A 15946-nucleotide genomic window follows, 5' to 3' on the forward strand; every position below is an offset into this window, starting at 1 on the left:
TGTGTGGGAATAAGGCAACTCCAGTAATAAAATATTCTGCCAGGCTATAATATATTGATAGATCTGATACTTCTGCTTTTTAACTTTCTTGTGCATTCTATCACCTTTTATATACCCTTGAAGTATAATTCTGTCCACTTTATTAGTATGCCCTCACACATCTTTGGAAAATGATGGCATCAGAAACATCTATTAGAAATGAGAGTCCATGTCCCTTAGCCGGCCGAGCAGATGAAAGCCTATGGAAAGTCTGTATCATCATATTCCAACTGAGTGAAATTGCAGCATAGATTTATCTTTTAGTCGTTCTCAGTACCGTGTTACGGAGATGATCTGGACCAAGCAAGAGAAGTGGTAACAATGTATCTGTGAGTGTGTAATGGTTACGTCACCCACCAGCTTGGCTGCCAGCTTGGCCGCATACCCAATGGGGGCAGTTGGGGCTTGTGCTGAGGGTCTCCACACCCCTAGTTGCAGCCTCTGCTGGGAAAGACAAAAGCCAAATGACACTGAGTGGAGAGTATATTCTGAATGTTGGAAGGAAGGTGTCAGTAGCTGTTGAAGATCTGAGCTATTTTATGTAAATGTAAATAAGAAGAAAATAGGGTGCACCTGGGTGGCACAGTCAGTTGAGCATCTGACTCTTGGTTTCAACTCACGTCCCAATCTCGGGTTGTGATCTCAGGTCATGAAATGGAGCTCCATGTTGGGCTCCACGCTCAGCACAGAGTCTGCTTACTGATTCTCTCTCACTCTCCCTCTACCCCTCCTGCTCGTGCTCTCTCTCTCTCTCTCAAATAAATAAAAAAAAAATTTTTTTAAGAGATAGTAGAAATGTAGGTCAATAGTCTTAAAAAAGAATTATTGACATAAAAATTTGGAAAGACACCACATTGAAGCTTTAGTCCTAACCAGGCATCTGAAGCCCCACTATTTATAAGAATATCATTGCATTTTTAGTGCGCTGATTAAATGATTGTCAAAGTGTATGTTGTGTCTCAAATCTTAAATGAAGACCACTTGTGTTAAACCCAATCTTCCTAGAACACAGATTTTAAAATAATTTGTTATTTAAATGGAACTCTTTTTATGATATTTTATATAAACATCTATTTGTTTTTAGTCATTTTGATTCTGTTTACTTTTGGTATTTAGTTTGGATAGTAATTATGTGCTGTAACAGAGAAGAGATTTCTGCAAATGCATTACTTCTTTAATTCAATACATTGTTTATGTACAACTGTGATAACAAGTGGGGCAGTTACAGAGATGGAGGCCCTTGTCCTTAACCTCTAAAGGATCGGAAGTAAGTTAGACACAAGGGTTTTGCTCTCCCTAAGTTGAATATGAGTGCAGCAATTGAAGAAGTATGCCAGTATGTTCATGATTCCATCAGAATGCTTTCAGGAAACAAACCCATTCAAGGTAAAACCATTTTATACACACACACACACACACGCACGCACACACACACACGCACACACACACACATTTGTGTGTGTGTGTGTGTGCGTGTGTGTGTGTGCGTGCGTGTGTGTGTGTATATCCTGGAGAATTGCTAGAAGGTAGAGAGTGCTAGCAAAAGCAATGGATTATCTGAACATCCAGGCCTTAGGAAGGCAGAAACCAGGTCAATTCAGGGGACTTCATCTGCAAAAAAAACCATTCTTGTTAGTCCTTAATATGACTTATCCCATTGACATATGCTAGTTTCTTTCCATCTCTCTCCCAAGCGATTGTTCACTGAAGTCCCGGCAGACATATCTGACTGACTCTCTGCCTATACTATGAATTGGCTGTTCCTGCTGGGTTGGGTGCAGGCCACTGTGGTCTAGGAGGCCATGACTCCTCCTGATCAGCTGGACTGTCTCACTAGACAAGGACTTTGAGCACAGCCTGATGAGCTAGGAGGGGAAGTTGACCATAGTAGATGGCTTATACATTGAATGAGAACTTAACAAAATAAACTAAATAAGGGAGCTCTTCTGTCTGCTGGAATGTTCACGGAAGGCTTTGTGGAAGAAATGACATTTAAATTAGATTATAGAAGTTGGGTCAGATTTCTATATTAAGAGCAAGTAAATGAAGAAGGATGGAGTTGTAGGTCGTGAAGCAATTTGAGTCAAGCTATATAGGGCTATGCTGGGGCTGTGGGCAGGTCAGTCTAGCCCAGTGATTCTCAGGTCCTCAGCGTAGCTTCCCTGAATCCCCTGAGCAGCCTGAGTCAACACCTGGGATCCAACTTAGACTGATTGAAATAGGATCTCTGGGGTTTGTGTTCAGATTATTTGCAGTTTTTAGAAGTTCCCCTCAGATGCTTTTGATGCAGAGAGGTTGGAGAACCCCTGGGCAGCTTGAGAGGACAATATATTAAGAATTCGTGAACTGGGGTTGGAAAGGGACATTTGAAAAAGACTGGAGGCTTTCTAGATCAGGCCGAAGAGTTTCTTGACTATTTCCTGTAAATAGGATGGAGCTGTGAGCATTATATTTTATTGGCTGCCACCGTTTTCTGAGCCCAGTGTAGCTGCATCTGTTAGAGACCTTTCAGGGCACTAGACAGAGAGGGAAAGGAAAGAAGCAGGGTCTAGATATATGTGGCACGGCCTTTGGTACTCATTAAGAATGTCATTTATTCATTGTTTCTCTATAGGAGTAGACGTCCTAATTCCAGATTTAATTTTCCAGGATATAGTGGAGTTTTTGTACAATTCTTTCTTCTCTCTTTAGGGGAGTCGGCTGCATCTTTGTCGAAATGATCCAAGGAGTTGCTGCTTTTCCAGGAATGAAAGACATTCAGGATCAACTGGAACGAATATTTCTGGTAAGTTCTTTACAGAGTGCTTCTGAGAAAAATTGGTTTCTCATTCATCCTTTCGTGACAAATTGTACAGTGCTGTTGAAAAATGATTTTAAACAAATTTATTGGTTGTCACATTTAATTCTAACAAATTTTTTTGCACCTTTGAAAAAGCAGGAAATCGGTTAAGAATTGTGTTTTTAAACTACTGCACATGAATAATGTGCCAAAATGGTAGGAGACGATAGATTGTTGGTAGCAATGTAGAATAGTGGGTTAAAAATGAGGGCTCTGGGGCGCCTGGGTGGCTCAGTTGGTTGAGCAACTGCCTTCCACTCAGGTCACCATCCCGGACTTCCAGGATCGAGTTCCGCATCGGGCTCCCAGCGACTTGGGGAGTCTGCTTCTCCCTCTGACCTTCTCCTCTCTCATGCTCTCTCTCACTCATTCTCCCTCAAATAAATAAATAAAATCTTAAAAAAAAAAAAAAAAAAAAGCCAGGGCTCTGGCAGAAGAATTTCAAACAATTTATGTAGGTGCCCGGACCCCTTTAAGTGGGTGGAGCTTAACTTTCTGCCATCCCCACCCACTTAAATGTGGGCTTTAATTGGTAACTTTTTCCATCAAGTAGAGTTTGGAAAAAGGAGGGTAGCTTTAAAATGGAGAACAGGTAAACCACCTCAGCCAGGTTTTAAAGGCTTGCATCATCAAAGATAAATCATGTTGGTAGCCTGTACTTTGATAAAATGTGTACATTTTACGTTATTTTACATTATTGTAAAATGTGCAATTTTACAATTATACATTTGATAAAATGTGTCACTGCCTCTGTGGTCTTCCTTTCAAAAACTCTAACCCTAGTCTGATCATAAAAACACATCACACAAACTTGAGGGACATTCTACACAATGCCTGATTAGTACTTCTCAAAACTGTCAGAGTCATCAAAAACAAGGAAAGCCTGAGAAATTGTCATAGCCCAGAGGAGGCTAGGGAGCATGATAATTCAACATAGTATGGTATCCTGAATGGAATCCTGGAAGAGAAAAAAGGACATTAGGGAAAACCAGTGACATCTGGTAAAAGTGGGCAGGTTAATAAATATCAGTATACAAATACACCATTTAATTTAAGATTTAAAGAGGAAACTGGTGAGGGGTATATAGGAATTCAATGTACAGTTTTTCGCAGCTTTTCTATCAGTCTAAAATTATTCTAAAATTAGAAGCATTTCAACTTTTAAAAATCTGCACAAAGAGAAAATAAAATGTGTTCTTGTGCCAGACGTTCTGGATTTATCACCTGCACTGTCATCTTGAGCAAGGAATTTAGTTAATTGAGCCGTAGTTTCCTTGGGGAGAAATGAAGGCTAATAACAGCACCCATCTCATAGGTTGTTTGGATGAATAATTGACTTAATACACATAAAGCGCTTTTAGAACAATGCCTGGCACATAGTTAACATCCCACAAGTTATTATTTTTATCAAAGCATTTTATACTGAATGTTTTTGTTCAGTAGAACTTCCACATTAGCTAATATTCATATAAACCTATTTCTTAAAACATGGAATCAGAGCCAGACAAATTAAGGTCTTTGGTGACAGGATTCAAGCTGTATGCATTATAGCAGTCAATCACATTATCATACTTTTACCTTCTTGAGTAAGACTCCCATATAAACTCACTGGGGCAAATTTTAGTATGGACCGTAGCAAGAGATGAACTTACGTATTAGCATGTATTTTAGTTATGCAAATGCAGCATTAGTGTATAGCTTTCATATTAAATATAAGGACCCAGGAGGGTGTAGTGAAATGAATTGAGACCCCCCCCCCCATCACTATTGTGTTCACTATTGTGTTCATCAGCAGTAAAATGACTACAAAAGTGGGCAATGGAAACTAGGGAATCGAAGCACACATGATTCCTCCAGGCTGTATCCTATATACCCTAGGTGCCCCTGTAAATCATGGCAGATGGAGAAATAGCAGAGTCCCTAATATTCTAGAAACCTTCTTCCAAGTGTTGCTCTATTGATTTCTTCTCCCAGAAGCTGTCTGTATAAACTTTCTTTTTAATTTTACTTATTTTTTTAAATACATAAAGTCCCACATTGAATGTTAAAATGTCTTACAATTATAAGAACAGGGCATCTGTATACAGAAAATTTCCAGTGTCTAAAAGCTGAAAAATCACCCTTTTGTCCTAAGAAGCAGAGAAAGCCACATTTAATGTTTTTACGTATATTCTCCATTTCTATACACATTAAAATTAAATCATATTTTATATACCTTTTATAACTTTCTTTTTTCATCTAACAATTTGTAATTAACACTTTTCATTGAAAAATGAATCCAGAAACTTATTGTTCTTAATAACAAAGGAGTGTTTCATTGCATGGATGAGACGTTTTTTGCTTAATCAGCCCATGGTAATAGCTTGTTTACAGTCTTTAACTATTATTAAGTACTGCCAGATACATCCTTTGCATACTAATCCTCTTGGTTAAAAATAATTATTAGAATTCAAAGTCCTTAATTCAATAACATTTAATTTTCATAAATTTATTGACTGTTCTTACACTTAGATCCCTTCATCTGTAGTCATGAAACATTTCCTTCTCCCTGTTCCTAAGAAAACCTCTTACTGATTTGATTGAGATTATACTGAGCCTGTAGATTATATTAGGAAGAAAATATATAAAGTAGAGCTTTCCCATCTAAGAATAAATTATATTTCTTTATTAATATTTTATGGTCCTTTGCATAAGTATTTGGTTTTTATCACTATTTTCTACTAAGCTTTTATTTTCATTCAGTTATTTTACATAACTTTCCAGAACTATTTTCTTAAAAATATAATAAACTTGTTTATTTTTATGTCACTAAAAAAAATAGCAAAAGAGGGAATTTTAATGGGCTGTGGTTTGCATCATAAAAATTTTTATGCTAAAACATATCTTCAAATATTTAGCCTTTTAATTTATTTGAAGCTGAACTATAATAATAATAATAATACCATTTAATTATATTCTGAGAATAATTTCCTAAACTTTAGTTTGAGCCTAACTGTTCACTCTGCAATAATTATTGAATAATGCTTATATAACCTTGTTAAATTACTGATTTCTATACTAAAATCACTAACTTACTATATTTGAAATCAGGAAACTTCAAAGGGGAATCATATAGAAAGAAATATTTTCATATATACATTATTTCCAGATGAATTTAAAAGAAAAGGAAATGGTTATATAAGTGAGATATATGCTACAACAATAGAAGCAAAAAATGAGTTTCATAAAAGCATGGTTTATTACTAGAGTTAGTCAAAGATTTCATTTTATATATTATTTTTATAATGCAGTGATATCCAATAGGTACTGTCTTGTTGGATTGCTTCCTGTTTGCAAATTTTCCTATTATTATTATTTTTAATGGCAATAATTTCCTAACTTTATGGGTATTCAGAGACCTTTGAGCTATGACTAGGCTTTTAATAAATCAAAGAAATAAGATTGCAGATTTCCCATGGGATATTGGTATGTGAAACCACAATTTACTCCTGTTAGAGCACAGAGCTCCTTAAATGCAGATAAATATCATGATTGATGGTAATAGTTTCTTCATTTACTGTAGTTTTTTTTTTTTTTTAACATGTGTAATGATTCTAACAAGTAAAATGTTCTTTGGCAATTAGGAGATAAAGGTCATTGTCTGTATAAAATTGCTGCTTTAGAATTAAATAGTATTATGTTGTACTCTGAAGAATGAGACATGACCACAAAGAGAGGAATCTACAGACTTCTTAAGACAGTTAATGTTATCATCTTAAATCTTATTTTCTCTACGAAATTGTTTAAATTTGCAAAAAGTAAATTTATATCCCATCAAATATGGAGACTATCTCAGGAATGGTGCGGTCACTGGAAGAAGAAATTTTACTAATCCAGAATAGTTGAATCACTGGGAAAAAATGCTTTTCCTCGGTGACCTTTTATGTCTGGTCTGAGTCAGAATTACTATTAAAGCGTGATTAAATCCCCTTTCACAGGCTTCTCCTATAAATTGCCAGAGACTCTCTTCTAAAGTGGCATTTGTGTATCCGGCCTCTGGTAAGGCATTGCCAAGGAGATAATCAACATTGAGAAGTCATAAAACATGGGATTATTTGGTTTGTTTTGTACTTTAATACAGGGATTAAGTCCATTCATTCTCCTGTGAACTGTGTATAGCAAGGCGGTTAATAACTTAGAAGATCAAAATTAATAGCTTGTTACCCAAGACAACTAATACAATTAACTCCCACACACTGAGTCTTTCCAACAAATACAAAAGGCAACAAAGACCAATAAGGAAAGCCCTTATATTTTTCTTTTGAAGATTTTCTCTTTCTTTTTTTCCTTCTCTCCCTTGTTTGAGGGAAGGGAGTGGTGCATATTTTTAAGTTCATCAAACTTATTTCTGCAGCATAATAACTGTGTTGATGTCGATTAGGTGAGCTGGTTTTGCTACAATCTGGATTTCGCCACTAAATCATTTTCCTGGAAATTGTGATATTCCTATGCAAGAAAGGAAGGAAAGTGATGGAAGTTTGACAAATTACATCCAAGACATTTTGAATTGCCAGGTGAATGGGCACCTAGCTGTCTGAGCAGTAACTGCTGTTAGGTGAGAAGAGTGATTTATATTCATTTCTCCAGCATTACCTCTTTCTTAGTGTGGCATGAGGTATGCTACTCACCTTCGTTATTTGCAAAAATAAGCAGGAGATGTATTCATCCTGGTAAATATATATTCAAAGTGACAAAAATCAGAAGAAATAACGAAAATTTGTATTCTAATCACATTTTTCCGAATTGAAAAAGAAATCCACTTGGTGGAACCCTGGGAATATGCGTCTCTCTCACTTCACAACAGCTGCACAAATGGCAGAGAATGCTTGCACAGCTGCCTGAGACCTTTGGCAGATGCTTCTGGCTTTGTGTGGCTGGCTGGTGGCCCAGTGTACAGCGGCCATGACAGAGGAGCTGGCATGAGTTAGTTGTGGGGCCGTCCTTGTTCTCCCTGCCTTTGACTATTGATAACCCTGAGGATCTCACCTCTCGCTGTTTTCTAGATCTTTGGGCCTGCAATGAAATTTCATTGAGCAATTGTTTGTTATCCTGTTGTACATTACTTGATTAGTACAGTTGTTCAGATGTTCCTCTTCCTTAAATCTATGTCCTTCAGAATCTGTGTGCGTGTGTGTGTGTGAAAAGAGCCACTTGCAACTTTGAAAACTATTACTCAGCCTGGCTTTTGAGTCACATCCTTGCTTAAGCCTCTGTGTTTTCCAGAGAACTAACTGTAGAAATGTGGTCTTCAGATTCAATTCAGTCCTTGTTTCCCCAACCTGCTCTGTGTCCAGGCTCTTAGCTCAAACGATAACATTGAAGTTTCATGACTGGCTGAGATGGCCATATGGAAAGTAAGAGAAAACCTGGTGGTCATTATCTTTAATGGCTGTTACCATCCATTTAGATGTAGTAGGCAGAATGTTAAGATAGAATATTGAGATCACAGATTGTGTCCCCAGTACCACTATTGGATTTGCTTGAGGTCATTTCTGGCAGACTTCTTCAGCACTCACTTTGCAGCACTAGATACAGTGGATGTAAAGGAATTGTGTGTCATGGTGTCTGCCCTGGGGAAACTGATGACGAGGTGAGCAGGCAAGACATACGTTTAAGAATAAAGTCATGAATCATTGCTGAGCAGTTGGTCAGCAGAAGGGAGACCCAGTAACAGTGGCAGATCCTGTAGTAGTTAAAATGCTGAACTCAAAGAGTTAAATATTGGGTTGTAATCCTAAATTGTTGTTTTCCCCTGGATAAGTCACCTTTTCTAATTGGAGTGCAGTTTCAGCATCTGCAAAGGGAGGAGTTGAACCAAATGATTTCTTTTTTTTTAAATTAACATATAATGTATTATTAGCCCCAAGAACTAAATGATTTCAATAATGTCTTGCAGCTCTAACCTTTTTTTAATTCTAAAAATACATGATATTACAGGATTATGCGTAAAGGCTGTGGGTGTTTAAAGAGAAAATTTCTAAGAAAATTTTTGTCAAGCACTGAAGAGAGTATAAGACTTGAAGTGGAATAAGAGAGATGGAGACATCAGGCAACGTTACAGAAGTGAAGCGGGGACAGTAGGAGTCTGCCCTATATGGGTGGAAGGTGAGATTGGGTGTTTGAGCCTGAACTCCAATAGACTGAGGACTTTTTTATCTTATTTTATCCATAAAGTAATAAGGAGATAATATAGTCTTTTTTTTTTTTTTAAAGATTTTATTTATTTATTTGACAGAGAGAGATCACAAGTAGACGGAGAGGCAGGCAGAGAGAGAGAGAGAGAGGGAAGCAGGCTCCCCGCTAAGCAGAGAGCCCGATGTGGGCCTCGATCCCAGGACCCTGAGATCATGACCTGAGCTGAAGGCAGCGGCTTAACCCACTGAGCCACCCAGGCGCCCGATAATATAGTCTTTTAACGAGAGTAATAATGTTAAAACGGCATTTTAGCAAAATTAATACATGATTAATATATGATGATAAACTCAGCTGCATGAGCACTATAGAGAACTAAGCAATACATTGGGTTGCAGGATGTTGAAAATATTAAATGGTAACTTTTTAAACAGTTTAAAAAAGTTCAGAGTGGGGGTAAAGGGCAAAGAGAGGGGGAGAATCCTAAGCAGGCTCCACACTCAACTGGGAGCCTGACTGGGCGTTCCATCTCACAACCCTGAGATCATGACCTGAGCCAAAATCGAGTCAGGACACTTAAGCGATTGAGGCACCCAGGTGCTCCATTAAATAATTTTTAAAGTCAACTTTAGAAAACGTCAGGGAGAAAAATTATACTACCTCCCACCCTAGAACAGATACCTCTTCTAATTTGTACACGTTTCTTTCAAGCCTTATCAATAGCTACAGCTCTTTATATGATGGCTATTCTTTTTCAGAATGTTAAGTGTATAAAAAATAAGGCAGAAAAATTTAAAAGCAGTATGAAAATAAATTTAAAAATCATCATTTAGAGACAACCAGTATTAAGCTTTTTCCTATTTTCTAGGTTTTCACAGTTGGGTTAATAATAAATTTATGGGGTTTTGTATCCAGCTTCTCTTTATTTTTACATTAAATTGGGAGCAATTTCCAAGCCATTAATATATACTTGAAAATATTATTTTAATTATACTGTAATGTCTTCTAAATATGCCCAAATGTGCTATCACATTGTCCTATCAGTAGGTAATTTGCTTGCGGATTTTATGCTACACTAAGCATCACATATTTTTTATCCCATTCAGTTTTTCCTTCAGCAAGGATTATTAGGCACCTAAACTGTGCCTGACACTGTGCCCACAGGTGGTGGTAGGACACAGTCCCTGCTCCTCTCAAAAGTACTGTCATCTGGGCTGCATTTGAATAGCTTCCAGAAAGTCACATCAGAAAGACATTGCAAAACTGTTGTGATACGTCTTAGATACTAATGATATGGAAGAGAAAGGAATCAAAAATAACTTCAGAGTTTCAGCTTTGGGAAACAAAGTGATTTGTGAGATCATCGAAAATAATGGGAACATTGAAAAGAAGTGCCCCTGGAGAGGAAAGAAAAGACAGCTCAAGTTACTGGACTTTATATGGCAGCAGGGGGATCCCCGCTGGGGAGGCCCACAAATCATACAAACAGAATCAGGGGCAAGATGAAGCTCAAGGGATCATTCACCCAAAGCAGACAAAGTTGGGTCCCAAACCATGGTAGTTCTTGAATAGTGAAAATGTGGAGGGGGAAATGTAGTGCAGTGCTGTCTAAACCTTACAGACGTTCATGGTCTGTGGGGGGTGGGGCAGAGGTAGGGAGCTAGCCAGGAGAGAATCCGTGCATGACTTGAAATTCAGTGTAAGAGTGACCAGGGAGAAGTGAAGGATAAGTAAGGAAGGAGAAGATATCACTCCCTCCAGGGAAATTACAGATCAGTTCAGTTGTGTTTAGCTAGTGGGTGGGGTTAGGTGTCCTTCCTTATTGTGTTCCCTCAGTGTGTTTCTCACTCTGCCTGTACAGCATGAGGCACACTCTGTTTGTTCATTAAATATTTTTAGGCCAGAGGAGGAGAAGGATTTCCTGTCCAAGAAATGGTAGAGTCAACATAGGAAATACATCTGGGTTTAATCAGAAAGTTTAGACTGTCCATGGTTTTCAAAGGAGACTTGGGACTTAGGATTCTCCTCAGTGTCTTGGGGGAAGAGGGACATAGGCTCAAGGGAGGCATACTTTCAGCCCCTCTACTCCTGGCTCTGCCTTTATTAAGATTTTGTGGACGAAATGTATCTCATTGCTGAAGGACAAGTTAAAAACCCCTGGATGAATGAAATATTAAGAGCCTCCCAGGTCAAGGTTCTAGGGGGAAAAAAAAAAAAAGACCATGTGGAAGAAAAAATGATAAAGAGATCCAGTGACAATGGAGGTAATAAAGAAATAAAGAAATAACTATATGAGTGATTCCTATAGGGGACATTAGCTCGAACTTCTTAAAAGTCTGTGACTTCATAAAAGACTTCATAAAAGTTCTGTGCTAATTAATAAACTAATGAAATTTTGGTAGCAAACTGCGGTAGGGTCATTTGTCACAAGAAAAAACAAGGACAGTAGGATAGCCCATTATAGAATAACTAATCCCACTAATATTTGCAAAGAAATTTCTATTTGAATATCAGCTGGTTGTTATGTGTAAATTTGAATTAGCTCACTTGGTGAAAAAATATTTTTTTACCTTGAGTATTCTTGCATTAACATTATAGTATTACAAACTTTCTATGAATGGAAAATGTTAATATTTTCATGAAATCATTCACTTTTTCATTAAGTTATTAATTTCATCAACAAATAATTATTATGTGGTTACCATGGGTTAAATGTTCTTCCCTCTTCTGGGGAGAGAGGAGTGCAAAAAAACAAAGCCCCTGTTCTCTTGGAAGCTGTATTCCTAGGAGGGAAGGTAGATAATAACCAAATAAATGTAGAATGTGTTTCATAAATGTTGCATGAGAAAGGCTACTTTACATATGGTGTTCAGGGAGGTCTCTCTCAGAAGGTGATACTTGTGAAGGTAGTGAAGGCACGAGACATCGGGGATCGTTTAGGTGGAGGGAAGAGCAATTTGTGTATCCTTAATGATGATAGTATCAAAATCAGTGTTCTCAAGCCTGAATTCAGTGAATTAAGGATCATTCTTTCTAGTACATCCACCTGATTTTTACCACTCTTGTTACTCTGACCTCCTTCATATAAAGCATTTCCTTCTGCAAGAAGTCCTCACTTTGTGTGAAGGGTTAACTTCCTGTACCTGCTACTATTCAGACATCAGAGCAAATCAACAAGGCGAGTTGGAAGTATGCCCGTGTGCATGTTTCAGCTTGGAATTATGCTGGAGCTAGGGATTTGACTTTCCTGATTTAGTTCATCAGAAATACTGGTATAGATAGAAGAAAGTGGGAAATGTTTCTGTTTTGGAGAGTAGATGATGGTTTAAAGGAGTGAGAAGAGCTAGAATATCTAGAAGCTGTAGAGAGCCGGAAAGCACTTATTTTTGAAAAGTCAAAAGTTAGAGGAATTTCAAGAAGGAGAGATGTATCGACTGCCTGAAATACTACAGTGATGTCAGTAAAAGATGGTGCTGAGAAGAGGCCACTGGTTGGTAACTTCTAAGGGAATAGTTCTAACAGCATTGGCTATTTGAAGTCAGATTATAGTGGGCTTGAAGAGTAAGTGAAAAATTGGAAACGTTGAGTATGGACAGCTTCTTTGAGAATGGACTTGAGGGAAGGTGATTAGGTGATTAAGGTGATAAATACCTTAAGGGTATTTTAAAAATAAAGATTTACGAATTTTATAATATGCCATAAATAATTTTAAATAATGAAGACCAGGGTGTTTGTAAGGTAGAGGACCCTAAAGATATAGGAAAGCACATTTGATGGATCAAGGTATTAGAATAGGCAAATGCAGATGGGTGACAGACGGGATGCCCTGGCAATGGGGATGAAAAGTTTTTTTGAAAGGTAAGACAGAAGAAAGGTGAGGAAAGGGAGGAAAATGTGAGTAAATATTGTAGAGGTGTGGAAAGGAATGGAAAGGTATGACCTATATGATTCAGAAATGGAGTGGGTGTAGCTAATGGTGACATGCAAATGAGAGGGCAGATGTGGAGGGGAATGGATGGTATCTGGAGGGCTGGTGTAATGCCAGGGGGTTTGTAACTTCATATGACAAGAGAAGCAGCTAGTTGCTGACAGCATTTGTGAATTTATTGTCCATTTGAGATGTTATTATAGAAATAAAAATGCTACATTTCTAGCTCCTGTGATTTGTAACAGTTTACTTTCCTATTAACACAGGATTGCTTTTAGGCATATCCATCCACCTGTAAATATTTCCCAGTTGTAGGAGTCCTCACCCAAGACTTTTCTGGAGCTAATGGTTCACATCTATGCTCTAACAGACTTAAATGTTTGGGAAATGTTTTAACCTATTAACATATTACTGTTAGACTATTCGTGACTTTATCATCAGTACGTGCCTACTCACTGAGCACTGCAGTTATCTCTTGTCATGTAACTACCTCAGAACTCTGGGTTAGGGACACCTGGATGGCTCAGTTGATAAGGTGTCCAACTCGATTTCAGCTTAGGTCATGATCTCAGGGTCATGAGATCAAGCGTTGCATCAGCCTCCACGCTGGGTGTGGAGCCTGCTAAAGGTTCTCTCCTTCTCCCTCTGCCCCCACCGCCCCCCACAAAAAAAAAAAAAAAAAAAAAAAAAACACCTCTGGGTGAGATCAACAACAGTCATTTTTTTAAGTTTATTGGTCTTAGTTCCAGGGTCAGGAATTGAGTAATGAGTAAGGATAGTTCTGGACTTGGTAGACTTGGGGTCTCTCATATGCTTGCAGACAGATGGTGGCTGGAGTAGGAACAGTGAGAAGCTGGTGCTATTGGAGATTGGCCAGTCATCTCTCTCTTCAGAGAGTCTTGAGGTCCTGCATGGACTCTCTCCATGTGGGCTAGTTTGAGCTTCCTCATGGTATGAATTGGGTTCTAAGAGTGGGTGTCATAAGAGAACCATATGGGAACTGCATGGTTTCTCTTTAACTTAACCTCAGGAGTCATTCAGTAGCTCTCTATCCAACAAAGCAGATACAGCCCCTGACCCAGAGTCAAAGGAAGGGAACGTAGACCCCAGTGTAGATGGGAAGAGTGTCAGAAATGCTGGGGCCATGGTTTAAAACTGCCACAGTGATCACATATATTTTCTTTAGGGATCACCAAGTTGAGCTGATAAACAGCTTTATAGGAAAAATAATCTGGGAAATAAATCTGGGAAATAAATAAAAAATAATCTGGGAAATAGCTTAATGAAGCTCCTAAATTTTTTTTGTCAGTTTTTTCCCCATGCTCCTGATGGCCATTACAGTACTACTTCTCATGATAAATATGAAAGTGTGAATTGTCACAGAGTGTTACTTGGTAGGTCATGAGGTCCCTCATTTGCTCACCCTCCCTTTCTTCCATTCTTGACTAACAAGTTCACAGATGTGTCAGACTGAAAAAGATGGTGAAAAAGATGCCATAATGTGACACATCTGAGACGGAAGAGGAGGTGGTGGTGACACTTCTTAGCAGATCTTCAGAATGTTGTCCATAAAATAGATTTTCAGCACTCAAATTCTGCTCTAATTCTTTTTTTCCATTTGCAACATGCTTTGACATATAAGTCTTTTATTCTTCAGAACATCACCTTTGTTACCCCTTGTGATTGGCAACATCTAAGATGGCTTCTAGTGGTCTCCACCTCCTGGTACTTATGCCCTTGTGCAATCCCCTCCCCTTGAGTGTCAGCTCGACCCAAAGACCTGCTTCTAATGGACTAGGGCAAAAGTGATGGGATATTTGATATGGTATTACTTCTGAGGCTAAGTTTAAAAAGTTTACTAGTTTCTCTTGCTCACCCTATCTTCCTGTCTCACTGGCTGACTCTGAAGGGAGCCAGCTGCTATGTTATAAGCTGTTCTGTGGAGGGATCCGCTAGTCAAGAAACTGATGTTTCTAGCCGGCAGCTACTTGAAGACCTAAGCCCTGGCAACAGTTCTGTGAGTGAGCTTGGAAGTGGATCCTTCCCCAGTTGAGCTTTCATGTGAGCACACAGCCATGGCTAACACTTTACTTACTACGTTGTGAGAGAGCCTGACTAGAGGCACCTAGCTAAGGTGGACCTGAATTCCTGACTAACAAAAACTGTGAGATGATAAATGTTTGTTGCTCAAAGCCCCTAAGTTTTGGAGTGACTTGTTCTATAGCAATAGATAACTACTGTATCTCCTTTGATCCCATGACCAAGAAAGGGGAGATACTGTTAATCTAGTTTTACAGCTGAGAGAACTGTCTTCAGAGATTATATGAACTTCTCTAAGATGACGATGTTTCATAAGTACCGGAAATAAACTGAAATTCTAAATCTACTAAGTCTTCCACAAAAATACTTTTTTGTTTTGTATTTGTTGTTTGGTTGTTTTGCTCTGGTTCATAATAAGGAGTGTGCATTAGAGTGACTTGGGAATCATTTCCTGAATACTCGTTCTTGGGCCTCACTCAGAGCCTTCTGAATCAGTCTCTGAGGATGGGCCTGTATGCGTTCTAACCAACAAGAATGCCTTGGTTGATGAGTCTTCTTAGTTAAGAGCATCCACTCTAAAAATATATGTCCTACTTTGAAACATAATGGATGTTTTAGATTTTCTGGCCTGGTTGACACCCTAAAAAACCTCATTAGTTGCAGGTACCCTATCCAGAACATAGGAATTCCTATTTAGCCAAAGTCGTGTGTTTCTTACAGGAGTACTTTTGATCTGACCTTCAAGGGACCTGCTCTTGTAACAAGTATATTTGGGAGTTTCTGTCACATCACTTTGTATTAGTAATATTAGGTGACTAGTATTAGAATGTGCACACAAGCAAACAAAGACTTGTAATCATCATATCCCAGCACTGTAACTTCTGTCTGGCCTGATCACTTGATGAATATGCTGTTTCTCTCCCTCATTT

The 15946-nt window shown here is 38.3% G+C and overlaps 1 protein-coding gene across 4 annotated transcripts in view; it reads left to right on the plus strand.

Annotated features, from left to right (window-relative positions):
• Positions 1 to 15946, plus strand: part of CDK14 (cyclin dependent kinase 14) — a 592901-nt gene that overhangs the window by 361309 nt on the left and 215646 nt on the right. For all 4 annotated transcript variants that reach the window (XM_047694487.1, XM_047694483.1, XM_047694484.1 and 1 more), the window contains one exon: positions 2731 to 2824. In XM_047694487.1, the coding sequence (XP_047550443.1) occupies positions 2731 to 2824 (94 nt within the window). The remainder of the gene's footprint in view (positions 1 to 2730; positions 2825 to 15946) is intronic.

Source organism: Lutra lutra, chromosome 11 (genome assembly GCF_902655055.1).
Source record: "Lutra lutra chromosome 11, mLutLut1.2, whole genome shotgun sequence".
Classification (NCBI taxonomy): domain Eukaryota; kingdom Metazoa; phylum Chordata; class Mammalia; order Carnivora; family Mustelidae; genus Lutra; species Lutra lutra.